Raw genomic sequence first — 26,703 nt, 5'->3', positions numbered from 1 at the left:
AGTCTTGCGTACGTACTGTATCACGGCAATGCGAGATTCTTCCGAGGCAATAACGGGCTTGAACTGAGGTATTTCCAAGGCAGTTGGGTGTGACACCCTGGCCGTGAGTTTGCCAAAACATGAAGCTACGCATGCCAGACCCGCGCCGGGACTCCGGGCAAATCGACCCAGCCGTGGTTGAGCAAGAGTGTCCCAAGGAGCGAGAGCCCGCCGGTCAAGTCCGCATTGTGGTGCGCGGCACATCGTGTGGTGCAGAGCCGCGACTGGACCGGTGAAAGCGAAAGGACACACTACGAATTACAGCCGTCTGCAGATACCAGATCACAAAGTTGTAGAGCCATCCAAGACAGATGCTAGGACAGAAAAGACGTAAAGCCTAGAGTCCCCCCCCCCCCCCCCCGGCCGCATAGTCTAATCATAATCATCATACAGACATCAAACAATGCTCCCGGAAATCACCACCTCCTCCCAAACACAGCACTCTCCTCCCTGACAGGCTTCCGCCTCAACAAGCCTCCGCCTGCCCGCTCGGCTGCAGCCTTCCTCCTGTCCTCCAATGGCCCTGGCTGCACGTCCTGATGGTGCCCGCCAGGCTTGAACAAGTCAATAATCTCATTGATACCCAGCTTCATGGCCTCCTTCTTGGCGCCGCCCTCAATCGTCTGTTCCGCCAGCTCACGCTTTTTATTCTGCAAGTCAATAATTCGCTCCTCAACGGTATCAGCCACGGTGAGTTTGTAAACAACCACGTCGACGGTTTGTGTGAGGCGGTGGACGCGGTCGATTGCTTGCTCTTCAACGAACTGCCAAATGTAAGCCTCTCTCCGGTCACAAGTGAAGTTATACAGTCTTTTCAACATGTCTGGGGTGTCGTGTTGGCCAAAGAATAAAAACATACCGGGTTCCAGAATGGTTCAACAATAATAACCCGCGTAGCGGCCGTCAAGTTCAGCCCCAGGCTACCGCACTTCAAACTGCACAGTAGAACCCTCGTGCTCTGGTCTTCGCGTAGTCGGCGCAGACTCTCTTCGCGATCATCATTCTTCATGCTGCCGTCGTAGCGCGCATATTCGAAACCGTCCTTGTCGAGAAATGGTTCGACAAGATCCAGCATGGATGTAAATTGGGAAAAGACGATGAACTTGTGTTCCTTGGCTTCGGCGTGAAGAATCTTGGTCACCTCGCGGATTTTGGCTGATGCGAGGACTTGCGTTTGCTTGCCGGAGCGGAGCCATCCGCCATTATCTTCGTCGTCTTCAGAGGCGTATGGTTCTGACTCTGATGCATCAGACTCGGAATCTTCGTCCTCTTCAGAAGTAGATCCAGCATTCGATGTAGGAGCCCCTGGCTTTGGTTTCTTGTCCTCTAGTGTTTGTGAAGCCATAGCTTGTGTTAAAGCATCCACGGACAAGAGTGAATCGTCCTGAGCGGCCTCGTCAACGGACTGATAACCATCCTCCTTCTTGGCCGTGTCGTCGTCAACAACAAAGCTACTCAGATTGCTTTGATACTTATCGTCTGCATCATCTTCTGAATCTTCTGTTCCAATCCAGTCACCACCACCCTCAGCATTCTCATCCTCTTCGCCTCCAGCCTTGCCCAAGTGCACGTTGCCGCGCTCACCTTCAGGTACAAGCCAACTTCCGTCATCTTCTTCATCATCACTGTCTATGATGGCATTTCTATTTCGTGGCCGGCGGGTTCGTAGTCTTGGTTGCTCTTCTTCATCACCCTTAGTTTTAGCTGCTTCCTTTCCCTTTGACTTCTTGCTCTTCTTTCTTCTTGATCTCTTTGGCTTCTGCGTTTGTAGCTCCTCATGGTTCTTGAAATACTCCAGATCATCATGGCATTCGGCACAATTCTCCTGACCCAGCGTAGTATCATTCAAAGTCAGTTCCCTGCCACATATTGAGCACGTCTTCGTCACAATACCCATGCCTGCGAACATATCTACAACAGCATTCAGATCGATATCCCGCGACTTTTGACTGGAGCCGGTGGAAAGAGCGTCCCTATCCTTTTCCAGCTTACCCTCTACCAATTTGGGGTGATTGCAGGCTTGACGAAGCCGCAGTAGGAGGGTAAAGGCGTTTGCGTAGCTGAGTTTGTTTTGCATCATCACCTCCATGCTTTTATCTGCACGAGCCTCGAGTCGGTCATAGAATTTTCGCTCAGCAGGAGGCAGTTTGGCAGAGACAGTGACCACTTTACGCTCCGTGTGCTTGAAACCCGTTGTCGAAGCCTCGCCGGCAGCACTTGGTTTGCCACCAGGGTTCAAGGCACCGTCTTTCTTCAAAATCTCCTTGGTGCGTCTCTTCATGAAACAGCGGAGAAGACTGTGTAGTCGGCGAATGGCAATGTGACCTTTGCCATTCTTCATGGGCTGGTCGATGTGCTCCCTCCACTGCTTTAGGTCGTCGTAAGGACTAATACGAAGGAATTTGATCAATGACTGGAGCTCATCCAGGTTGTTCTGCATTGGAGTTCCGGACAGACACCAGCGATATTCTGAACGCAACGCACAGCATGCCTTGGTAGCCTTGGCGTTGCGATTCTTGATGCTGTGAGCCTCGTCCAGAATGACTCGCCACCACCGTAGTCCAAAGCAGCCTGCTTTTATACCATTTTCGGCATCCGACGAGGCGCCATGCTCTGAAACCAGGATCTGGAATGTGGTGACGACGACGTCGTACAAAGCCAGCTGTTTGAAGTCCTTTGTTCTCTGAGGCCCGTGGTGAACCAGAACCTTGAGACCGTGGGATTCCTCAACCTTGTCCTTGATTTCGTGCTCCCATTGCCGAATGAGGGCGAGAGGGGCGACGACCAGTGTCGATTTTTCAATGCCCTCAAAATGTTTCTTCCACCCAGTGCTGTCCTTTTGGGGCTTTTGGTTAGTGATGATGAGTGAGACACTCTGTAGTGTCTTTCCCAGTCCCATATCGTCGGCAAGAAGCCCGCCTTTGGGCACCTTGCCACGCTTCACGGGGCCAAGCTCACGGCCTCTCATCCACTCTACACCCTCGACTTGATGGGGCAATAGCTTCACCTTGAGACCCTTGACCGTACCATCCTGGCCGACAGGACTCTGTTTTTTGGCCTTTTGTGTTGGTGACGATGTTCCTTCACCTTGAGTTTGATGTTGGCTCTGAGAGCCTTTTGGTTGTGGTTGCGACGGCTGTGAGGCCGCAGCATCTTTTGGTTCTTCTTCTTCTTCGTCATCCTCCATCCCGCCTTCCAATAGAGCCTTGAGATCTTCGTTCGCCTTCTTTGGATCGGTGTAGAATACTTCGTCGGCATAGGGAGCCCTCGAATTTGACGGGCCGTTGGACTCAAAGACGGGCATCGGAGGAGGCTTGCGATCTTGATATGCCGGTGGTCTGGGACCAGACATCTTGGTGCCTCCAAGGTGGTGCTCCGGGCGGCTCTTTTGGTGGATGAAAACGTCCGCCTTCTGCTTACGAGACGATACCATTTTCGTAGGATGACCAAAAGTAGGGTGGCCGACACTGGCGTTCCTTCCAAGACTTAGCAGATCTATGTCCTGCGTTTGCTGGGACTTAACAGACCCGAAGCCACGCTGCACTTGATCAAAAACTGCATCAAAGTCGTCTGGAGATTGTTCTCTCTTGGCATTAGAAGGTTGGCCCTCCTTGGGAGGCTGTCGTTCGTTGACCATGGTGCCTATGTCTCGAAGCGCCGAACCTGATTCGAAACTGTCTGTGCCTGCAAACGCTCTGGCAACACTGGTTTTTGCTGGACGTTGGGAGGAGGAGTTGGGGAAGTCGGGCTTTTCCCAGGATGCAATGTTGTTCCGAGGTTTAAATGCAAAACTTGCGCCCGGTTTCTGGCGGTCATTGGCGGTCATCGGAGCGTCTTGCGTAAAGTTGGGCACCAGTAACGAGCATTCACAGGGTTCATTGCTCACAGCTGCAATGTTTCTTTGGTGTTGGGCGACAAAGTGCCCGCCAACACGCCATGACATAATTGCCCCGGCAACGTTGTACTTGCCTTGTACCCACTTTGTACATCCACTCTCCTCTCCACCCTACACCAGCAGACACATACGCGTAGAGATACCGTGGCCGACACCAAAAAAGACTCTAGCTCACCGTGCAATTTAACGCGTTGCCAACTGTGCCAATGATTCGAGGCATCTGCACGCCTCTGTACACCACATCACACCGGTTGACTTGCTTGCCCATGCTGAATGCAGAGGTTGCGCGCGCGCCACTTGCATATTTTTTCGTGCTACATGTCAATTTCGAACCGAAATTAATCTCTGTAGCAACATAGCTGGGCGTGGATCTTGTGACCAGATACCTACTTAAGTACACGAGGCCAACCTACTGCTATGTACCTGGCAGGCAAGTACGGAGTACTTTGATTGTGGTACCCTTTAACTCGGAGTGAAGCGACAGACACCGAGTACGACAGACTAAGGGCATCCAATGTCATGCGGGCCATGATTTAGTCTCTGGTCACATATTTTAAACGATGCGTATCTTATTGTTTGTGCTCCCAGTGCTCCTTAGTCTGTCAATTCCCCCAAGAATTCAAAACCAACCCAGTGCCTCCGAATGGAGGACTGAAATGGGAATTTGCTGAATAAAGGGGGATGGTTCTTCGCACAAGTGGCCACTGTCTCAAACATGGCGCCGCGGCTGCCTATTGTCTCACGCGTAGCCTGCAATAGACTTGCAGAGCCCGTATGCCTCATTTGATAGGCGCATCAAGTCAACTTGTTGAGGGACTTTGGATTCTCCAAGGACAAGGTCACTTAGTCCATTTTGGGAAACATGCCAAAATGGACTACATCGTCTATTACCACACAAGGTGCGTACGTAACATAGATTGGTTGATTATATTGAGACTTGCTCATATGGCTGGTCTAAGCGGCTGCAGCCAGAAAAAATTGAGAAGATCGTTCGTCTAAGCCAACCAAGCATCTTCATCAGCATCTCGCTCCGTATGCATCCCGGCCCATGAAATCCGCACTTCATGACAAGCCGGCTCCCCCGCCTTACAAAAACATCATTTTCACGGCGGGGGGGTCCTCTCATATCGGTCCTCGAAAAGACTTAACCGTAAACCAGCTTGAAGATGTCGTTATAGACGTAATATTGACCGCTAGCGGCGTCGCGGCTAAGCTGGAAGGACTGGGTGTAGTTCATGGGGCGCTGCTCCTCATCGACCTGTTACGCGTGTTAATCGCAACCTTCGCGTTGTGCTTTCGACCCCTCGGTGTGGTTGATTCATACCAGGAGCTGTCCAGTGACAAGAATAATGATGCCTCCATCGTTGCTGGAGGGCTGCGCATCGAGGGTCGAAACCTGGTGCTTGACTTTCTGAAAGGGAAGACCCTGAGTCATTGGTTAGCGCTAATATCCTGTTTGATATCGGAAAGCTGAGGGCTGTCGCATACGGCAAGCTTCTCGACGATGCTGTTGGCTCCGAGGGAAGAGGCTGACTCAAAGGTGAGCATAGAGTTGTCACGCTATGGAGATGCGTTAGCGCCTGGCCGTTGTTGTTATATTCGCGCAATAGTAGCCTACGTAGAGAGAAGCTAGGTTTTTGCGTTCGGTGTCGAAGGTGTTGTAGTAGAATTCAATAAATTGCTCTGCACGAAAAGGTCAGATCCGAAGGGGGAATAATCGGCAGCGCGCCACAAAAGCCTGCTATTATTCCACATACTAGCAATGTCTTCGTAGTCTAGCGCTCAGTGGTTAGCCAACATGTTGGTTTGTTTCCCGTTTTTTTTTTTTTCCTTTTCACGACACAAATGCGAAGGGGAGAAGCTTACTGTTGGCCATTTTGAAGGATGGTCGGGCCAAATGAGCCGCTACCAGAGACTAAATGATAAAGAAAAGAAGCTAGAAAGAAATCAGAGAGGCTCAAAATCAGATTGTTGGGTTGATCGCAAGATGTGCTCAAGGCGAGAATCAACAACACCAGCATTAGGTGGTAGTGGGGGTTGAGGGGCACAGTGCAGATTTGCACATTTGACTCATTAAGCGCGGGGCATGTCTTGCAGGCTGACGTGCTGTTGTGCTGCAGCCCAGCACCTTACTTTCACAATATGACCCGACAAACACATAAATGGCGGGATAAGGCTCGCTTAAGGGGGCCGTGCATTTATCCGAGCATGCTTGCTTTCCTGCCCCATTGAAAAATTGCAGCTTCACCCATTCACCCATTACCTTCCCATCTCTCCGTCGACTTTTCCATCTTTATCTTCAATTAAGCACAACAGCTCTATGATGCATGTGGTACGCGACGAGGACACTTTCATCTGAACAATGAGTTCTAATTGACATGTTGAAGCGCTATGCACCGCTCAAGTGATATCCAAACCACTTCATCGCGTGGTAAGCATCATCCAGTCTTTTCATTTTATTTTATTGCACCTTGCTCCCTTTGACACATTGCTGGCAGCTTCTGCCTTACATGATGACACATTCTTCTTAAGAACGGCCAACTGAATTTCCATGTTGATTTTCAATTTATCAAGCTCAACAGTCTGACTTGAAATCATCTCATCTATTTATATCCGCACACTCTGCCAGAGCTCCTTGCTAACTAGAGACAATTGATAGGCTTTTACTTGCTTTGAGACTCCTCGTCAGGCACCCTGTTCAACATTGCCAATCCTCCATACATGTTGCCCATCCGGCTCGCCCACTCAATCTCTAGAACAACGACCTTGCCATCGATGCCACATTTGAATTGGACAGGATGGCACTCATTGAACAAAGTAGGAGTCAACTGCGTAGTAGCCATAACGACGCAGTCGTCTTCAGAAGCGTGTTGTAAAACGGAAATGTAACCTCCAGGTCAAATCGGGTCGATCGACCGCAAGAATCTTGTCGTCAGGCTTATCAAGATGATCTTCTTCGCGGAATGAAATGTGCCGTAGCCTGTGTCATTGTAGGATCTCACAAGTTCGCTGGTCTTGGAAGACGAAGGGATCGTACTGTCTGGGCGATTACGATGAACCTCTTTCACAGAGTCTTGATGTTGCTGCTGAGAGCCGCGATTCTGTCTTCCCATCTGCGCCTTTTTAGCAAGTATTCCCATCAGTGACCGACTAAACGTTAAACGTACGCCTTGTCAAAGTCGAACCGATCCTTCTACCGAGTATTCGTGCTGGGTAATTTTGAGCGACGGGGCTTTGGCAAGGTGGTAAGAGGAGCCTTTTTTTTTTTTTTTTTTTTTTCATGAAAAACGGGATGACTTTGGACGCCACGTATTATTTGAGGAAGATAGGTGAAGTTGGTGATATTCAGAGGTATAAACCATCTTCTGCTGCCGTTGCTTGGTCCGTTTGGCGCAATTCACCAAACATTTTCCTGTTCGTCCATTTCGCCATGGCTATCAAAGAGGAGTCCTCATGGGCAATTACTCACGTTGATGCTGGGAGAAGCCCTCTGACGGAGGAGTTTGGGGTCCTTGCTGGTGAATAATTGGACAGTTAGAGAGTGCCGGGGATGTCGTTGGCTGTGGTTGACGGCGAGCATGTACGATATACAATCTACGTATTCTACGAAGAAATTCCAAGAGTTGCGGCTGAACTAAGCACTGAGTTGCATTTCTAGGAGGTTATGGGATAACCCGAGCCACCAGAAATGTTATTATTTTCACTTTTAATGTGGATGACTGTCATCTAGAGACTTGCGAGACATGCGGCCAGATTTTATACCAGTTCGTTTCCAGCAAGACATAACATCTCATCTTCAGTCCAAGTTTACATACAGCTATGCCAGTCACAACACAAAGCATTGTTTACACTCTTGGGCAAGATGTGCTTAAATTTGTTCCTATATGTGTATTTTCTGTAACCAATTCCCCAACCTCGAGCGAGTCAAGGCCAATGGCCGGGTGACCGTCTGGATGATACTAGCTTTTCATATCCTGGTGTATTTAATTCAATAGCAACACATTCCAATCCCGGCGGCTCTTGCGGGCTGTATGTCCTTGACTCTAGGTTTCGTTCCAGCATCGGTAATATGCCTCATGGTTCGTGGTTCCTTTGTGTGTGCGAAGTCTACGCCGTCGCTAATAATCGTACGTCTGTCTTTCTGGGAAAGAAGAGGACGGCAGCCACACCTTGCGCTCGTCAATCCAAAGACAGACTTGGAGTCTTGTGCAAGTGAGATTATCATGGAGAATTCTCACGCGAGCATAATTGTGAAACACACTGCTGTCCAAACAGAGCGATCACAGCTCTTCTTCCTCGACCACCTTGGATGGTGGTGCTGTCGTTGTTGTAGACGTTGTAGCTGGCGCAGACGTTACAGAAACAGCCGCATCTAGGGCCGCACTTAGACTTTGTGTCGTGCCAAGTTTCTCCCCCGTGTTCGTGACGTCCGTACTGGGCCGAGCCTTCTTCAGTGGACTCCCAATGAGAGCGTCTGCGGGTACATCGCTCCCGCTTTGGACAACGCTGGGTGGTTGAAGGCTTGGCGGTACCTGAGGCACGGGACTGTCTTCAGCCTGGCCTCGTTGAGAGGTCTCTGGAGTTGAGTGGCTGTCTGGATCAGCCGAATGCGCCCGCTTGAGCTGTGTCTCCCTGTTAGTGAACAGCGTCCAAAATACAAAGCGAAAAGGGCATTCCGCAATACACCTACACGAATACGATTGACACCATCCGCAAGTTCACCTCCAAACTTGGAGTCCTCAGAAGCTTCCTTCCCTTCGCCATCTTTGTCATCGTCTTCCATCTTGTTAAGGTTATTACTTTCGTCGTCGTCGTCATCATCGTCACTATCTTCAGCAATACTTCCGTTACTCTTCTTTCGTGCCTTTCTTCGCCTAGAGGTTTCGGTCGTCTGATCACGGAATGCAGAGAACCCAACCGTCCCGCCAGCCTTAAGGGGGCCTAAATTGGAGAAGTCTAATTGACCAGACCGTCTTTTAGCGGAACCAGGGGTGGCTTGAGAGTTCTTTGAAGACTGCACGACGCCAATTTTTTGCAATTGCCCTAGTAAAGCATAATTGTTAGTCTACCGGGAAAGAGACGCAAATTACAAGTGGGAAAACGTACTGTCACCTCTGTAAAAGAAGGTAAACACCGCATAAGGTCTATCAGGGCCATCTATTCCCGTCACCGTCTGAGTACTGATCGTCTTGGGATCGAGTGTTTTCGGCTTGGCAAAACTCGTGGTGTGCTCAACATCGGCGCCGACATTTTCGTTGTTACCAGTTTCCTCGTCGCCGTCGTGAGCGTCAAACTGAGGGGAATATTCGCCCTTTTTTATTTCACCAGAGGCCAGGACTCGGAACATGGCCACCTTGATCTGGCCCGTAGCCTCGGGGGGTTCGTCGTCATCGTCAGACCATGAATCGGAATCAAATACCGCCTCAATTGGTGAAGCATCGTCGGCACCGTACCGCAAAGTATCCTTCTGGCCACCAGAGGTGTCCGTGCCAGTGCCTGCTTCCTGAACCAGCGTCTGTCGCCGCCTTCGCTTTTCAAACTTTTGGCGGCGTTTCTCCAGCTTCTCTGCAGCATCATGGCCTTGTAGATCAAGCCCGTTAAGCCAACGCTCCAAGCCAACCTCGCGGAATAAGAACTCCCGTTCGGCCAACCCACCGCCTTCGGAATCAGGAACCTGAACCCATCGACTATTCACCCACGTCTCCTCGCCTGGTCGTAGGAGAGTGGCCACTTCCTCCTTGGCTCGGCCATCAAAGTAAATATAGGCGGCAATCGTCTCGTTCTCCGAGTTCGTCATGGGAATATATGGGTTCACCATGCCACCAGACTTGGGCCGCTCACGGCCAGAACCGGGTTGGAGGCTGCCCACATACTGAGGCTTGGGATACGGGTTGCTGTCAGAAGGCTTGGGGGCAGAGTACGGAATCGCAAGGCCAGGAGTCAGCAGGGTGATGGAGATGGCAAACTTGGCGGGCTCGGGCTTGTTCGAATCTGCCGTCAGGTTCGGCTGAGGCACTGGGATATAGGTACTGATGCGGGAAACTCTCGACTGCTTCTGCATGCCGTATTCAGGCAGCGGGGCGCCATTTGCGTGAATGCTCACCGCAATGCCCTTGAAGCAGGGCATGGTGGTGGGAGATGACCGACTGCGGGGAGTGTCAACGCGTCTCGCCCGGATGCTTTAGATGGCAAGAGACCGGTACAGGCCGGTAGATGGGTCGTTGGGCGTCGTCTTTGCGCGATACGGCTCGCCTCACGGAGGGGAGACGGTGAGAGGCGGTAGAGCTTGGGGTAGTTTAGGGGTGAGAATTCGAGCTCTGTGAAGATGACCGGGTGGTGACGTTCAGCGCGCAGCCATCCCCAGTACAGCACACAACCCGAAAAATGAGCAGGAGGCGGGACGTGCAGCGGCCGTTTGTCGTTGTCGTTTAGTCGAGAAAGAGGACGACGTGGAGTGGTAAACCATGCAAGACGAGGCTGCTGCACAGTAAAACCGTCGGGCGCAACGACATGGATTTTGGGGGAGATTTTTAAATATTTGGAGCAGCCAAGGTTCCCGACCCGACTGGAGCAGGAACGAGTTGCAGTCACAGACAGTCAAATGTTCCAATCAATGGTCACAGTCACACGCACACATGCACACACCTGAGCAAACCAGAAAATAGGTGGGTGACGGCTTCAGGGCTCACTGGGAGCACTTGAGCACTGTAGCCTCTACCGGACAGTTGAGCAGTGGACCAGACAGCTCCATGGGACCGTTGACAGCAATGAAGCACTGGAGCCTTGGAGCATCGGAGCCCTGCACACGCCAGGCAGCTCTGATGCCGGAGCTCCCCCTCACAAGTGCGGACCAGTCAACTAAACTTGCCCCAGGAGACGGCCACTGACCCCTGCCCGTGGGGTCGATTGGGCTCAACAACTTGTTCTCGCCAAGTGCTTCTTCAGAGGGCGTTTGGTGAGGGGCTAGCTTCCCAAGTACGGAGTACGTTGGACCTATAATCTCTGGCAGAAGCCCATCAAGAAGTAGCTCATACACTAATGTACTCTGGTATATTACAGTATCGAGCGCGATGCCGGGTACTCGACCTGGTCGACTACTCCGTACTTGTAGCTAATTTGCCCAAGCGCAGTGGGTCTGGTACTGCCAGTGTCTGGTCCAATCCCGCCCCAGCCCCTCTAACGCAAGTCTCAGAACCTGTCGGACCATCCCATTGATCCGGCAGACATGCGGCTCGATCCGCTGGCAATTGCTTGCTGTTGCCGGCTCCGAGGCCCGTCTATGTGGTGATCCCTAATTAAGCTTGTGATTGGCTGCACTGAGAACGTTGGGCTTCACCACGGAAACCAGGGTTACGTCGGATGGTCTCTGTGTCTAGCCCTAGCTTTCAAAGAAGGATAGGCGGCCCCCCCCCCCCCCCCCCCCCCCCCCCCCCCCCCAAAAAAAGGCACAATCTTGCATCTACTAGCAAAACATGAGTCCAACTCGTGGCTCATACTTTGTGAATACGAATGCACAAAAGAAAACGAAAGAAGCCCAGGATATGAAGCGCCACCAAGTTCGACTGTCACTAGGGCTGAAACTACTTTAAAACAGAAAGCTAAGGGTATCATACAAACGTTCTGAACCACACCAAACTAGACGTCCCATCAATCATTCCAAAGTACTTCGAGAAGCTCGTCGTCGAACGCTCTCACTGCCGTCCTCTTTGTAACTCGTCCCAATTCCCGAATCGCTCCTACTTCCACTTCCACCAATAACAGTCCCATCGTCAAAGCCATCTTCATCATCCGCTTCCGCCTCGCCCATTGGTATATCAGACATTAGCCTTTCAGACTCTTCACCTTCCTCCTCCTTTTTGACTTCAGGCTCTCTCTTTAACCTTGCGTGTCTAGCATGAGCAACAGGGCCCGCGGTGCGGTCAGAGCGGTCGTCATGCTCGTCGTCTGTGCCATGCACCTCACCGTCTCTGAAGGTAATGCCCTTGTTTCTCCCACTCTTGGGCGCCGTGGCTGCGCTCCATATAGCCCAGGCCAAACACATGAAAAGAACCTCACACACCCAAAACAAGAATGTGAATGCCATGTAAGTGACCAACCGATAATGGAACATCAACCATCGCAGTCCCCGTAGTTGTGCCGTCAGGGTCAGCGAGGTGCTGTAAATTTGTATATCCTGTCCGGCTTCAATCTCTACAAACGCGGCTGTTGGCTGCAGCGCGCTTTTGTCAAAACTAACTCGCTCAGCAAGCTCAACGGTAAGACTACGAGCCTGTGAACGCGGCAAGAGGAGATAGTAGCCCATGAAGAGGACACGCCTGGCCACCGAAAGAATAGGATCTTCGTACGGCATCAATGCGGGTCGACGGGCCTTGAAGAGCACTTTTTTGGCCTCGAGATAGGGTCGGCCATCGAGAGCCTTTCGTCCGTTCGGGTCAGATTTGTAGTCGTTCACGAAATCTTTGACCAAATACAGGGACACCATGAAGTTTCCTCGTTCGGTATTCGGAGGCGATCGTGGCATGGACAAGGTTACCGAGATATCATAGTCTTGCTGTAGCTTCGGGGAAGGATATGTAAGTGGCGCGACTCCGTACGGATTTGTTCCTGATCTGTAAGAGTCATTACATTAGCCCCTGCCGGTGCATTTTCAAGCGTTCCTCGACAAATGGGCACGACATACTGGTATTGGAGATGCAGTGGCGTTGTAATAAACTGATCGGGCACAAAGTTCTGGAAGAAGAGTGCTGTTGCAAGTGACGCCAGACCAAACAATGTCACTGCACTCGAGACCAGAAGCACTACATTGACGGCAGCCCTCTGTGCCGGTTTCGAGGTAATCACTCGCGCAGTCTCTTCGAGGGTTTCCTAAGGGGGCGTTTCTTTAGCATCATGACGCGCCAAAGATCAGGATAGTTAAGAGAAACAAAGGGTCTTACCATGGTGATTGCGAGAGCGCCCCAATTCTGGAGACACAACCAAGTGGTTTTCAGAGCAATGCGATGCTGGGGATGAGTTCACCATCGAGTGTCGAATTTGCCAACCTGGGACTGGATTGTTGAACTCAAAGCATTGGCATGTGTCTTGGTGGGCCAAGAAGCTGAGCTCGTGACTGAAATGGGCAAGTGGCGCCGCGCTGAGCTTCATTGAGTCACCCGAGGGAATGCAACACTGAAGCGCCAAAAGTCTCTCCGGTCCCAGATTTTCTATGGTTTTGCCGAGCTTGAGAAACAGTGCAGCGGTGTGAGGTGGACGCACTTATTTATCATGCTAGGGGGAGGCTGCATTTACCAATACTTACACAGGTAACTAAGCTATCATCTCTTCCATAAAAAATGACTTTTCAAGTCAAATCCCTAGTACATCAATTATTATCAAAATATAATTTGCAATCTAAGCTCAATCCCAGCTATTTCCGTGACCCCAGATACACTATTCCCTTGTTCAAAAGCGAGCGTTAGCCTCCAGCACCTGCCACATACATAACCAACAGAACATATACAAAACCCTGATCCTGCTCGCAGTGATTCGTCATACATTCCATACCATAACAATACGTACAACATTCATTATATCTGGGAGTCAATCTAACACGGTTGTAGATAGTTACTGGGGACCAGCCCAACCCGTCCATTGCCGCCATGGACCTCGGCTTCCCACCAACCATCATCCTGGTGACGGAGTACTGCCAAGTAGTCGCCCTTGGCAAATCCAAGCTCCTCGGGAATAGCGGCCTGATACATGTAGAGAGCTCGAGCTGTTCAAATAATTAGCCAAGCTTCCTGTTTGCTTTGGGGAGGAACCTACCGAAATGCAAGATGGGTCTACCATCTCGCGTGTACTGTCTGGAGGGATCAGCAACGCTCTTACTGCGAGGCCGTGATCCCCCGTCGTATAGGTCAACAGCACCTCTGCCTCTCTGCGAGCCATAGCGATCGTCTCCAGCCGGGGCCAACTGCACAGCCATGTCAGAACCACCACCATAACTGCTACGAGGTCTGTCGTAATCTCCCCTAAATGAAGCCGGAGAACCACCCCTAGAAGAGCCCCGAGTTGATCCGTGGGGAGATGCCGACCCATAGTAGCCCTGGCCCGATCCTCGCTGCTGAGATACGCTGACCTGAGACGCATTTCGATGATGACCACTGTACGGGTTTGGAGATGCAGACCGGTACCGCGAGTCGCCGCTCATTCGGGGCTGAGGAGATGCGCTGCGAGTGGGTGCTGGTGAGGCAGCCCGAGGCATGTCGCTCCCACGAGTCGCGGGTCGCGATGCCGGCGATGCGCCACGATTTCCGGCGTTGCCAAAGACAGCACGGGTCTGATCTGTCGCTTTTTTAGTTGCTTCCTTCATAGCCCGAGAAGTAACGGCGGGTGGTGGAACCCCCAGTCGGGAGACGGAAGCTTGAGTATTGTACGAAGGGGGTGCTTCACGACCGCTGGGTCTGCCAGATCTTGGATCTGCTCCCGGAGCTGGGGTAGCTATGCCATGATAGTGATCCGCAGACATCCTAAGTGATGACTGCTTACCCAAATTGACATCCTTCAATTCCGCCAAAGCCATGGCAATGGGGTCTGATTGATCAACGTCTTGTTCACGCCCCTGGCCAGGCCGTCTGCGAGTGTCAGGGGTAGTGACGGGAAGCACGTTCTGACCGACACCCAAAGCCAGGCTTGCATTTGCATCAATAGGTTCAGGGCTTGCAGTACGCTCCTATCGAAAAGTTAGTCTCCGCTGAAGAGTGTAGCCGAGGAAACATAGACTCACCAACTCTGCTCTGCTCGGAGCAACATGCCACGTGCTTCGGTTCTGGGAGGGGGCTTGCACTTCTTTGGTGCTTTTCCTGCGAAATGGACTGTGGTTCTGAAAGAAACCACTCTTCTTCTTAAGTACTCGCTTCTCTGGGCTCCGAGTTTCCACGGGTTCTTGCTTCACCGGCGAGGCCTGTCCACTAGGAGGTTCAACACTGGACATGGAAGTAGGAATAGAGTAGTCGCTGTGAGATTCGCGACTAGAGGGTCGAGCCGAATGTGGTTGTGAGCTGCGGTCCGACTGGGGACCTGGAGGCCCAGTTCGGCACAGCATTGTCATGCCGTCCATGGGATAGGGATCATGAGGAACCGCAACTAGAGGACCGTGCTCATTCACATCATACTGCGGCGGCTTTTGCTGTCCCTGTCCCCGACGCTGTTCGTCCACGGAGTTTCGCATTGGCGGAGGCGCCTTCTGAGGCGTCACTGTTGCCTCGCGGCTGGTTGGCTGCGGGGGTTCTCTGGGTTCTCTAGGCTCTCTGGGCTCCCTGTGTGCCAAGTTGTTTGCCAGCATGGAGTTTGGGTCGTGGTGAGATTCAAAAGTTGATGGTTGGGGTGAAGAGGATCGGAAGGCTGGGTTGATGCTTCGTGGGAACTGAGCCACGGAGTAATTCTCATCCTCAGACACTTCAGACTGGCCATCATTGACATCACCTCGGCAGAAGTTGATGTACTTTGGGGGATCAGGGATTTCTTGGCCTGTTCCTCTCTCTGTGATGAAATGGATGATGTCCTTTTCCACCTCCATGTTCTCAAGTGATAACCTGATTTTTTCGCATGATGCGTCATCACTAACACAGACTGTGGATGAAACATTGGCAAATGTCCACAGGCTGCTCTTGGTGAAGTCCAGACGCTCTTCTTCAAGGTCTTGGAACTTGTCCGCCGCAGCCTTCCATTCTCGGTTCCACCTGGCTGTAGTCTCCTCCAATATTTTCACGGCACACTCATATTCAGTGTTTGCAGTGGCAAGAGAAATTTGCGTCTTCTCCAGCTTTGCCTTGTTACGTCGCTCTTCCTGTCCCATCACCATGTGTCCCTGGGCTAGGTAGCCTTTGATCTTTAAGCACTCTTGCTCATACTTGTCTCTAGTCTGCCAAATCGAAAACAATCAGTATTTAATTCCGGAAATTTGTCCTGTAGGTTATGAATTGACCTACCTTGTTCACCTGTTGCGTCTGCTGGATTTTGGTCTTGAGCAACTTCTCAACCGTATTTTGCACAATCTTCCGTCTTTCCTTCATGCCGCCAGCAAATGCCGCCAATGGCTCTTCCAACTCTGACTTCATCTGTGCGGCAATACTCTGGTGTTGTTTGGCCATTGACTCCACCTCCCCTCTGACGGTATCCAATGATGTCTTTAAAGAGCCCATCTCGTGGGAGCCCAGAGACTTTCGGCTTAGGTGCAGTAGCTTTCTAGCATATTCGTCTTCAATTGATGCACGAGCTAGGGTTCCTAGAGCATCAGCGTTTATTCACGAGGTAGTTTTCGACAATCGTACCACTGTAGAATGACTTTAGTTCGTCCGATGTAGTCTTTGCACTTTGCATCCGCTCTAGAAGCGGCCCGACTCCTGCATCTTCCTTGCCCCAAAAATTGTTGGCAACTGTGATATGAGACCATTAGATTGGTTTGATTTCAAATGCCGTCATGACAATTGCACTCACAGGACAGCGCGACCGCTGGTGCTTCAACGGTTGGGGCAGGCATTTTGCCCGACTCCTTAAAGGGATGGTGATCCCTGGCGATCCTAATATTAAAGAAAGAAATGATGAAAATGGTCAAAAAGACAGATCAACTACAAGTATTCGATTAATAGTTACACCATATAGGGTGCCTTTCTCTTCGCAGTTGTGTGCTCCAAGAGTGGTGCCGCAACTTACAATCGCGGAATGGCACTGGGACCATTGTTGGGGTTGCATACCCAGGTAGCTCCCGATCGTTGGCAGGGCAACGCCTCGTATTTTCACGTGATCACTTCAGCCTGAGCTCGGGGAGGCCCCTGCTTCCAGGGCTCGGCGGAACTTACCGCCGTCCTCGTGCATCGATTTCTGTACAACGCCTCGCCTCGTCCTCACTGCCCGACAACTATACCACAACCCACCACTAAATCACCGCCCTCTCAACATCGAATTCCGCTCCTAGCTGCATCACGTACGGTCTCCCGTATTCTGACGACGCTCGATTGTTGAACTGCCGCGGAGCTTGCCCCCCCAAGCTCTCTAATCCTGCAGCTTTCCTTCGCGACTCGCCCTCGCCTGAAGCGTTAAACCGCCAGTGCTGTAACGAATTCTTCAAACCGACTCCAGCAACAACGATCAATTCTGCCATCCTACCTGTAGAGTCGCGTTCATCACAGCTGCACCTACGACTATCTTCCCGTCGTACAGCGAACGAGCCTACAAAAAGAATCAACCCCCATGTAGGAACTCTCCTGACGCTCCTCTTCCTACGACTATACCGTCCCTCGTCCCTGAGCCTACCTGCCTGCCGAAACTCCACAGGCAGGCGCTCCACAACCAAATCTCGATTGCTGCCAGTATACCTCCATGGTCCCTCCGCAAAGAACGGGATCATTTTCTCCAAATCCAGCTCAGACTCTCCAAACTGGAAGTAATCATTCTCCCCACCCATCGCACGCTGGTGTCCTCAGTGCTGGCGCAAGCCCCAGCACTAGCAGTCCGACAGGGCCCAACTCTGTGGCGAAGATCGTTGTCGCACAAGTCTACCTTTTACTAAGTACTATCAAGGAAGAAAGGGAGGATACAGCCAAGTGGGATTCCAAGGGCGCTCAGCTACAAAAGCTCATCGATGAGAACGGAATGGAGGTTTTTTCGAAATACTTCACCCGGCTAGTTGCCGGAAATGCCTCCCAGATATTTCCCAGCCTCAATCGGCCGGTCACAGGTTCTGGCAATTATCATATCCTTGTAGCCGAAATGCGAAAGATTGCACACGAGCCAGATCAGGCCAGGAAAATAGCCGAGTCAGTCGAGGGTGGAACGGAGGACATCTTCCGGGATTTTGATCTCTCGACATTTATGGATAACTTCAAGCTTGATGCTTTAGAGAAGACGCTCCTGGCCTTGGCCTTCAAAATTGGACCGCGTTCGGACCTGAAAACTAAAGGTGAGAACACTTAAGCTGCAAAGCAAAAGCTCTAACAAACACTTATCAATCATACTGACACAACGCCCTACGTGGTTTATGCAACAGCTGATGCCATTTTGTCTACGAACTTTTCTACATTTCTGGATATCATTTCGCGTCCTGACGTCGAAGCGCACGCGGACCTATCTCCAGCCTTCGTAGCTCTCGTGGTCGACCGATTTATACAATACCACCCCCCCAGTTTTAACGCCTCCTCTCGACGTGATTTACAGATTTACGTAACCAAGCGATATCTCAGTGTCGACCAGGCCCCTCCATCTGAAGTTTTAGCTGCGCTAGACATCGGTCGAGTTTTAGCTGATCGACCTGCGAATGCCCTGGCAAGATACATTCAAAAGACTGGTTCTGAGTTCACTAGGGATGAAGAGGCTTGTCTTTTGTATTTACAAAGTCGACCTAATAACATCCAGCTTAATTCCGGACAAGTCTCCGCCGCTCTCACATATGCCACAATTAGCCAGTCACCCCAACACGACCCTACTGTTCTCGTTTCTGCGCTTCAACGAGTGCTTCCAAAATCCTTTGATTGGAATGAGACGGTCTTGTTCTTCGATCAGCCGTCCGCACGAATTTCGTCTTCCCAGTTCCTTCGGCTTTATACTGCATTGCTACCAATTGCAAAGGAATCGAAATACAACTTTGATATTCAGAGACTTTGGGGAGGGTCTTGGAGTGAACCAGAAGCTCAGCTATCTTTTGTTAGTGCGTACGCATCTTTGGCACCAAATCAACTGGATGCGACAACCATTCCTGGCTTGAAGAGAAGTATTTCGATCGAGGATTATGTCAATTCTCCGGCAAACGTGAGAGAGAGAGCTGCTGCTGCAGTCAAGCACCCATTAGTGTCTGTCGCTGCTCTTTCCGCAATTTTCAACGTTGCATTAAACTCTGTCCACGCCTCACAGAGCGTCGAGGCCAAGAGGTTATTTCAGGAAGTCGTCGTCCCGAATCTGGACATCTTCTTGGTGTCTGCTCTTGAGGTTCCACGAGACACTTGGGCCCCAATGGCCGTGGATACCTTAACTTCCCTGTTCGAAAACTTTTTATACAAACGCTCCCCTGAGTATGATTTTGTTTTGGACAGCCTGTGGAGGAAGGACAAAGATTGGGTGATTCAACGGTTGATTGACGCTCATGCAGTTAAACCCGTGGATCTTCCGCTCATCTTTGAACACGCATTACGGCATAACTGGCTCGATGTACTGGTCTACCTTCCAAACGGCTTTGGCATCGACCTGGCTGCTTTAGCTCATACCAAGGGCTACTTGGACTTGAGCAACTGGGCAAGCATTAACGCAGAGAGAAGCGCGGAAATGTCCCGGACACTTTTGCAGTTTCTCTTAATCAAGGCAGAATTGGAGATCCGTTACCAACGGCCACCTGACGGCCAACTGCCAGCGAAATCAAGTACCAGCCTCCAAGTTCGTACAGTGTCGGCTCTATTACAGATTCTGGAGGACTTCCTGCCCAAGGCACCCGTGCAAGACCTTATCATGGTTCAGCGCCTCTGTATCACGGCGTATCCTCGATTGATCAATTATGGCGAAGGTTACGATGATATCATTGATAAAAATGGGAAAGACGGCAATAGCTTGCCAGCCGCAGCCAACAGCAAGATGGAAGATCATTACAAGAAAATGTATGGCGGCGAAGAAGATGTGCGCACCATTGTGGACATCCTGAGGGAATACAAGCACTCCCGAGATCCTTTAGATCAAGACACGTTCGCGTGCATGATCCATGGCTTGTTCGATGAGTACAACCATTATCAAGACTATCCCCTGGAGGCGTTGGCTACAACTGCTGTACTCTTTGGTGGCATTATCTCTCACAAGCTAATATCAGACCTACCATTGAAGATTGGACTTGGCATGATCTTAGAAGCCGTCCGAGATCACTCACTTGACAAGCCAATGTACAAGTTTGGTCTCCAGGCCCTGATACAACTCTACGTCCGTTTCCAGGAGTGGCCGGGTTTTTGTAGACAATTGCTGCAAATACCAGGTCTTCAAGGTACCGAAGCCTTTAAGAGGGCTGAAGATGCTGTCCATGATCACGAAGGAGATGTTGTTCGCTCCCGCAATGGGGCTGGCACACCCCTTGCGCTAGCATTCAAATCCGATACTCTTGCGAATGGTGGCTCTGAAGAGCAACCTGAGGCCGACGCGCAAGCTCCAGCTTTTACTGCAATTGGCGTTGATCCCATCCCCCCTGGTATTGAGTTTGAAGAACCAGGCGAAGAAGACCAGGGCAAGATCCAGTTTGTGTTAAACAACATTACTGAAGGTACTATCCAGTCTATGCGAAACGAGCTACGAGAGATGCTTGAGTGCAAGCATCAGCAGTGGTTTGCCAGTCACCTGGTGGAAGAACGTGCCAAAATGCAGCCTAATTATCACCACGTTTATCTCGAGCTTGTTACTCTCCTACAAGACAAAGCGCTATGGGATGAGGTTCTCCGAGAAACATATATTAGCGTTTCAAGAATGTTGAATTCGGAAGCGACAATGCAAAACTCTACCGAGCGAACACACCTGAAGAACTTGGGTGGTTGGCTCGGCTTGCTGACTCTGGCCAGAGATCGCCCAATCCGGCATAGGAACATTGCATTCAAACAGCTGCTCATCGAGGCCCACGATACGAAGAGGCTCATCATTGTCATTCCTTTCGTTTGCAATGGTCCTAACCCAGGGTGCCAAGTCTACTGTCTTTCGACCCCCGAATCCTTGGCTTATGGACATCATTCACCTGCTGATTGAATTATATCATCATGCCGAGTTGAAGCTTAACCTCAAATTCGAGATCGAGGTCCTCTGCAAGGGTTTGAACCTCGACCATAAGAGCATCGAGCCGTCAGGTGAAATTCTAAATCGGCCTGCTTTAGAGGAGTCAACAGAGGTACTATGTCCCGAGCAACTGGAAGCATTCGAGAATATATCATTAAACGGACTTGGGTCTTCTGTTGGCGCGGGCATATCAACCCAGGCCGTGGCTGCTACTATTCCTGATCTGGGTCCTCTGATCACTATTCCACCTACCAACGAAATGGTTATCAGTACGACACGACTGCACGAAATTGTCCGAAACGCTATGACCCGAGCGCTGCAAGATATAATCCAGCCCGTCGTAGATCGATCCGTCACTATTGCGGCGATATCGACGGCTCAAATGGTTCGAAAGGACTTTGTGGCAGAACCAGATGAGAACCGTATGCGCGCATCCGCGGTAAGCATGGTCAAGGCAACCGCTGGCGGCCTCGCTTTGGTGACTTCAAAAGAGCCTTTGCGGGCCAATTTGACCAACCACATGCGCAACTTGTCCAACGAGGTTACATCCGGACTTCCTGAAGGCACCATCATCATGTGCGTAAACAGCAATCTCGACCTTGCCCTCAGCATTATCGAAAAGCAAGCAGAGGAACGAGCTGTACCAGAAATCGAGGATATGATTGAATCAGATCTTGAGACCAGACGTCGACATCGCTTGCAACACCCCAACGAGCCATTCTTTGCAGCTACTGTGAACCGTTGGGCAATGACTATCCCAAATCCATTCAAGTTGTCTCCCACCTCGAACGGTCTGAATCCAGAACAAATGGCTATTTACGAAGATTTTGCTAGACAATCTCGAACCACACCGGCCGCAGCGCCCTCGCACGCTACATCAGCTTCAGACGCAACACGAACTCTGGCCAACGAAGTGCTCCAGGAGCCGTACACAAATATTCCAAATATCCCCACGCCTGCAGAGACCCCTTCAATCCAGCATTTGGGCACACAGATGCAGCCTTATGCACCAGTGCAGAGTGCTGCTGCCAATGCCATACCCAGTGGGCGCAATGCGGGTTTTCATCAGATGGATGTTCGGGGGTTGGCTGATAAAGTAAACAGATTGCTTCAGGAACTGCTGAGAGTGGCAGGCGAGGCTCCGGAGGATCACTTTTTGGATCTGCCCAGACCACATATTGTCCTCGACGTTGTTGATGCTCTTGTTCAGTTGATCATCAAGACCTCTCAGAACTCGGAAGAATTTGCCATTTACGCCGCCGAGCAGATCAGTGCGCTCATCTTCCAACAATTCGAGGATAACCTGACGCTCGAAAGTTTGGTTCATGTGTTGGAAACACTTAGGAAAATTTCTGGCCATGCTTTGAATAGCCGTGTGCGTGCCCTATTCAGCCAGCAGCCGGGATCGAACTTTCTAAGCCTGCAACTCCTTGCTGCCCTTATACGCACTGACTTGCTTGATTGGAGAAATATTGATATGGCAATGTCCAAGGCCATCGAAGCTCGTAAGGATGGCTCACTCGAATTTCTTGAACACATGCTTGACCTCGCATTACTGAACAACCGCCCAATCGCACTATACGCCGACTTTGTTCGAACACTAGAAACGGCCTGGGCTTGGATATCCGAAGATCCTAACAGTGCCGCTGGACAGAGGTTGAAGACGAAGCTGATGGGCTCAGGACTGCCTCAACCATCCCGTGGCCCTACAGACGCGGACACTCAGGGAACAGCCTTCCGACAAGACCAAATGGAGTATGTGTTTGAAGAATGGGTCCATCTCTGGAACAACCAGAACGCACTCGACAAATCCACCACCGTCTTCATTCAGCAACTGCAAGCAAAGCAGGTTATTCGGGATAAAAATGACTTTTTTGTCTTCGTTCGGATTGCCATTGACTTGTCGGTTGATCGATTCGAGCATATTCTCCATGCCGGTGCTATAGGCGATGCATATGTGATGGTTGATGCCCTTGCCAAACTTATCAGCATGTTCATTAGCATGAACGAGGATGCGTCAACCTCTCGTGCTTCATTCCTTGACTCTGTTTTGGTGTTGATTACTCTAGTTCTCAACCACCATCATGTCAAGAGAGGCGAACAACTGAACCAGAGAGTATTCTTCCGCTTGTTGTCAATGTTGCTGCATGAGGTGCACAATGAATCTGAGAACCTTTCAGAGCAGGAACAGCGTAACATGATGTTGAAGTTCGCTGCTAGATTCAGTGACTTGGGCCCTCTTCGACTCCCTGGTTTCACTTTCGGGTGGCTCTCTCTCATCCAACACCGGGTCTTCTTACCCGTCATACTTCAAATGCCGGACAATGCTGGATGGGGCCTCTACGCCAATCTCGTGGTTCAGCTTCTTGACAGCCTAAGCGAACAGTTGAAGGCTTTCAACATTTCGACCGTATCAAAAGAAGTCTATAGGGCAACTCTCAAACTTCTGGTTGTCCTGCAGCATGATTTCCCCGACTTCGTCGCGGGCAACCACGTGAGGCTTTGCGCCAGCATTCCTCCACATTGCACCCAGCTGCTCAACGCTGTGCTCTCGGCGAATCCTCAACAGGGATATTCCAAACTGCCTGATGGAAAAGAGGAAATCAAGACATATCCTGGCTTGATCGAAGAAGCCAAAGCAATGTTACAAGACGGTGGGTTATTAGATTTGGTAGATCAAACTCTCCAGGTTGGTCCTTCGGAAGACGTTGTTGCCCAGATCGCGCATGCCATGACACAGAGCGAGCCGCAAGAGACTGCGTATGGGCATATCGGCGTTGCAGCCAACCCATACGTCATCGGCTCCGTTGTCATTTATATCGGCAACCAAGCCGCCGAACGGCTATCCCAGACATCGTCATCGATTTCGGTTACCGGTAGCGAGCCAGAGGTATCAACTTTGTCACTCCTCATTCATGAACTGGCTCCAGAGGCTAGATACTACTTGATTGCCAGCATGGTGAATCAATTACGATTCCCGAATAGTCTTACAGAATTCTTCAGCCAGGTCCTTCTCTATATTTTTGGGAAGGATCTTAATGATCCCGAAGAGTCAGACATTCGTCAGGAGATTACTCGAGTGTTTCTGGAGCGACTGGTTGGATACTGGCCTCAGCCATGGGGTCTCATGCTGACGGTTTTGGAACTTGTGAAGAACGAAAAGTACATGTTCTTTGACCTTCCTTTTATCAAATCAACCCCAGAGGTACGCTCCGAAACAGCACTAATCCATTGCCGGGCAGAAAAAGTGCTAACCAACGAATGATATTTAGGTCGCAGATCGGTTCGCTGCTACTCTTCAAAGAGCTTAAGTTAGGGTCACTCTCGGGGTGCATTTGGCGACCAATGTTACTCATTATGTCACGGGAGCAGCAACGTGCACGCAAACCTTCAATGAAGTGGTAACGCCGTAAATACTTAAGCGGTGCAAGATTCAGGGAATTGAAGATATTGTGTCCATATTTGTGACTAATTTCAACGGGAAAAACGACAACAAGAATAGTATGATTTAGGAACGGATATGACTCAGAGCCGGGTACACACGACTTGTCTTTGTTTTGGGGGAAATAGAGACAGGGTACGCAGGGGCTGGAGTACGCTGTAATACCTGTATTAATGTACGATAGACGGGTGTCTGCCATGATGTAGTGCGGAGGTCAAATATCACGGCGTATCATTTTGTTCTTTTTTGGTCAAAAATCAGCATGCGGTGCGGGAGTTGGCTTTGGGGAGATTGATTCCAGGGGAAAAGGCTAGCCGGAGCAAAGTAGAAACGCACATAGTTGAACTGCGACTCTTTTTTGTCTACCAAAACTGCTCGCTGCTATATGCTTTCAGTCTTGTTTCTGGCTTACAATAAGACGTGCCCACGCATGACCTGAACAGCTGTACCAGCCAGCTGCACATTGTCAATCTTGTTGTCTTTAATCTCCACCTCGACGACAATGTTACTCTCTTTGCCCATTTCGACGCCCTGTGTTATCTCATATCGCCGTTTGGGAGTAGTCTGCTTGTCTCCCTCGATGCTAAGATAGCTGCTTAAACAGCACGCCGCCGACCCGGTGGCCGGGTCCTCAAATGAATGTTCCATCATTCTCGTACGAAGCACGTGCACCGGCAAGCCGGACTCATCCTTCTTCTCCCCCATCTTGACGAAATAAAGCCTCGCAATCAATCCCTTCTTCCAGCCTTCATCCAGCAGCTCCTCGGGCGGGAATTCGGCACCCGTTTGCTGCACCTTTGCTAGCTGCTCTAAACTCTCCAGCTCGATCAACAAAAACGTGACCCCGTTCACGATGCTAACCACCGGGGAACTGAGCTCCCGCTCGCGAATCTCCTTATCCGCCTGCAGCCTTTCCACGGAATACAGCTTCCCAGGCACGAGTTGCCTCGCCGTTTTGGCGTGAACGTGCACGTCGTGTGGTATGCTAGCCTGCACGAAACGCTCGCCCGTGTGCTTCAAGGGGATGGGGCCAGCTTTGGTGACGAGCGTGTCGACGCCCTGGTCGAGGAGGGAGACAGCGGTGCCGATAGTTGGGTGGCCTGCGAAGGGGATCTCCGCAAAGGGCAGGAATATGTCGATGTTGCGGGTCCTGGTGGTTTCGGGGTTGGCGACGTCGTGTATGAAGACGGTCTCGGAGAGGTTGAATTCTCGGGCGATGGCTTGCTTTTGAGCCTGGGTGGGAGGGGGACTGAGGGTGGACGGGATGGTGACTACGGCGAGGGGGTTGCCGCGGTAGGGGGTAGTTGTGAAGACGTCGAGGGTGACGAAAGGGAGTTCGGTAGGCATTTTGGAGTTTGTTGAGCCTTTGTTGGTTGGTGTAAGTCGGTGTTGTGGTGGTGTGATGTTGAGTGAGATGTGATGGTTGAGGATGTGATGCGCGAGGAGGCGGTGACTTCAAGTATTTAATGGAGAAATGAGGGGATCTAAAACTTTGCTTTCGGTTTACGATTGGTAGGATATCGGCTTAAGAGATGTCGTGATATTGTAGAAGTTGAGTCAACCGACGTCACGATCTCGATCAGTCTCGGCAGATGGCGTCTTATCTGAAGCTATCTCAGCAGCATCTCCAAGCTGACAACTATGTAGCTTTCAATTAGCCGAAGTTAGCCGATAAAACCACAATCGTGTTACAAGACGGCTGGGCTACCAACCCCTTCTCCCATTTTCAGTCTTGACCCCCTCTCTACGCTCCACGATCGACATGCTTATTGGCCAATTTTCAGCTCAAGGGCGTCCCGCAAGTCAACCGCAAGGCGCGTGGGATGATGGAGTGACTTTGGTGTCACTTTGTGGTGCCAGTTTGATGGACACCGGCGAGAAAGCTCCGCCATTGCCTAGGAGTGTATCGATAAGTTGATAAGGAAATGACTGACGATCGAGCTTGCTCGGCATTCACATCAGCATCGGCCAGGGAGGCAACAGGGAAGCTCGATGCGGAAATGAGCACTTGGGAGAAAGTTCCACACCCACGAGATTTACCGGAAGACCCCGTACAAGCATTTACATATTTGATGGGGCGCTGACCCAGTTCCGCCGGGACCCTGAAGATGTGGGTATTTTTTTCCGGCTCGAATGTGTGAAAGCTCCAAGCCAGGGCTGCCGTTGAACTGGTGAACAAATATGAGGTACTTTCCGGTCGCCCCATTAACTATGAGAAGTGCTAGAGCCAGATAGGTCAGCCGACTCCAAATGCATAGCCGGGACCCTGGAACTTGAAAAAGATGCACTCCAGGTATCCACGTCTCGACTTGTCCCGCAGAAGCATGGACACCATCAGAGATGGACACTACAGTGTTTTCCGTATGCAAGACACCTCTGATCACCCGCATACATACTGTGGGTGAGTGCAATAGTCCTCCATGATGTCAATGGTGACTGGCAGTGGGTGGCCCATGAATTACTGCTGGTCGATTGAAACTCTTCGAACGTTCTCAGCGACCAAGCACATCCGGCCTTCCAGGGTAGGTGTTTAACGTGTGGGAATGAAGAAATGAAAAGA

At 50.9% G+C, this 26,703-nt stretch overlaps 8 protein-coding genes across 9 annotated transcripts; 2 read left to right on the top strand and 6 right to left on the bottom strand.

The window, feature by feature from the left end:
• Nucleotides 1-133: 133 nt before the first annotated feature.
• Nucleotides 134-3,937, bottom strand: J3458_000708 (uncharacterized protein). The gene is made up of 2 exons (XM_007811582.2): nucleotides 899-3,937; nucleotides 134-803 (listed from the first exon to the last, which is right to left on the bottom strand). Exons 1-2 carry the CDS (start codon nucleotides 3,863-3,865, stop codon nucleotides 456-458), a joined length of 3,315 nt encoding a protein of 1,104 aa, XP_007809773.2. The 5' UTR covers nucleotides 3,866-3,937; the 3' UTR covers nucleotides 134-455.
• Nucleotides 3,938-4,757: 820 nt separating this feature from the next.
• Nucleotides 4,758-6,042, bottom strand: NTF2 (Nuclear transport factor 2). The gene is made up of 6 exons (XM_007811583.2): nucleotides 5,801-6,042; nucleotides 5,692-5,709; nucleotides 5,553-5,617; nucleotides 5,423-5,494; nucleotides 5,259-5,360; nucleotides 4,758-5,192 (listed from the first exon to the last, which is right to left on the bottom strand). Exons 1-6 carry the CDS (start codon nucleotides 5,808-5,810, stop codon nucleotides 5,079-5,081), a joined length of 381 nt encoding a protein of 126 aa, XP_007809774.2. The 5' UTR covers nucleotides 5,811-6,042; the 3' UTR covers nucleotides 4,758-5,078.
• Nucleotides 6,043-7,786: 1,744 nt separating this feature from the next.
• On the bottom strand, nucleotides 7,787-10,491 carry J3458_000706 (uncharacterized protein). The gene is made up of 3 exons (XM_007811584.2): nucleotides 9,041-10,491; nucleotides 8,625-8,977; nucleotides 7,787-8,556 (listed from the first exon to the last, which is right to left on the bottom strand). The coding sequence occupies exons 1-3, from the start codon at nucleotides 10,059-10,061 to the stop codon at nucleotides 8,215-8,217; spliced, it is 1,716 nt and encodes a 571-aa protein (XP_007809775.1). The 5' UTR covers nucleotides 10,062-10,491; the 3' UTR covers nucleotides 7,787-8,214.
• Nucleotides 10,492-11,430: 939 nt separating this feature from the next.
• Nucleotides 11,431-13,054, bottom strand: J3458_000705 (uncharacterized protein). Its single transcript, XM_007811585.2, has 3 exons — nucleotides 12,871-13,054; nucleotides 12,615-12,799; nucleotides 11,431-12,543 (listed from the first exon to the last, which is right to left on the bottom strand). Exons 1-3 carry the CDS (start codon nucleotides 12,871-12,873, stop codon nucleotides 11,586-11,588), a joined length of 1,146 nt encoding a protein of 381 aa, XP_007809776.1. The 5' UTR covers nucleotides 12,874-13,054; the 3' UTR covers nucleotides 11,431-11,585.
• Nucleotides 13,055-13,178: 124 nt separating this feature from the next.
• Nucleotides 13,179-16,613, bottom strand: HOF1 (formin-binding protein). 2 transcript variants are annotated; one of them, XM_066116288.1, is made up of 7 exons: nucleotides 16,412-16,613; nucleotides 16,246-16,350; nucleotides 15,904-16,190; nucleotides 14,700-15,836; nucleotides 14,462-14,645; nucleotides 13,739-14,257; nucleotides 13,179-13,688 (listed from the first exon to the last, which is right to left on the bottom strand). In XM_066116288.1, exons 1-7 carry the CDS (start codon nucleotides 16,452-16,454, stop codon nucleotides 13,519-13,521), a joined length of 2,445 nt encoding a protein of 814 aa, XP_065978170.1. In that variant the 5' UTR covers nucleotides 16,455-16,613; the 3' UTR covers nucleotides 13,179-13,518. The 2 variants fall into 2 exon arrangements, with proteins under 2 accessions (XP_065978170.1, XP_065978171.1); XM_066116289.1 differs by having other exon boundaries at nucleotides 13,179-14,645; nucleotides 15,904-16,350.
• A 680-nt stretch (nucleotides 16,614-17,293) lies between these two features.
• CDC39_2 (CCR4-NOT core subunit cdc39) lies at nucleotides 17,294-20,674 on the top strand (the record flags this gene model as incomplete). The annotated part of the gene is made up of 2 exons (XM_007811587.2): nucleotides 17,294-17,873; nucleotides 17,961-20,674. The coding sequence occupies 2 exons, from the start codon at nucleotides 17,294-17,296 to the stop codon at nucleotides 20,672-20,674; spliced, it is 3,294 nt and encodes a 1,097-aa protein (XP_007809778.2).
• Nucleotides 20,675-20,960: 286 nt separating this feature from the next.
• On the top strand, nucleotides 20,961-23,966 carry CDC39_1 (CCR4-NOT core subunit cdc39; the record flags this gene model as incomplete). The annotated part of the gene is made up of 1 exon (XM_066116287.1): nucleotides 20,961-23,966. One exon carries the CDS (start codon nucleotides 20,961-20,963, stop codon nucleotides 23,964-23,966), a length of 3,006 nt encoding a protein of 1,001 aa, XP_065978169.1.
• A 585-nt stretch (nucleotides 23,967-24,551) lies between these two features.
• J3458_000701 (uncharacterized protein) lies at nucleotides 24,552-25,490 on the bottom strand (the record flags this gene model as incomplete). The annotated part of the gene is made up of 1 exon (XM_007811588.2): nucleotides 24,552-25,490. The coding sequence occupies one exon, from the start codon at nucleotides 25,488-25,490 to the stop codon at nucleotides 24,552-24,554; it is 939 nt and encodes a 312-aa protein (XP_007809779.1).
• Nucleotides 25,491-26,703: the final 1,213 nt, after the last annotated feature.

Source organism: Metarhizium acridum (assembly GCF_019434415.1).
Source record: "Metarhizium acridum strain ARSEF 324 chromosome Unknown scaffold_1, whole genome shotgun sequence".
Lineage (NCBI taxonomy): Eukaryota > Fungi > Ascomycota > Sordariomycetes > Hypocreales > Clavicipitaceae > Metarhizium > Metarhizium acridum.
The sequence above is the reverse complement of the archived record's forward strand: the minus strand, read 5'-3'. Positions and strand labels throughout refer to the sequence as shown.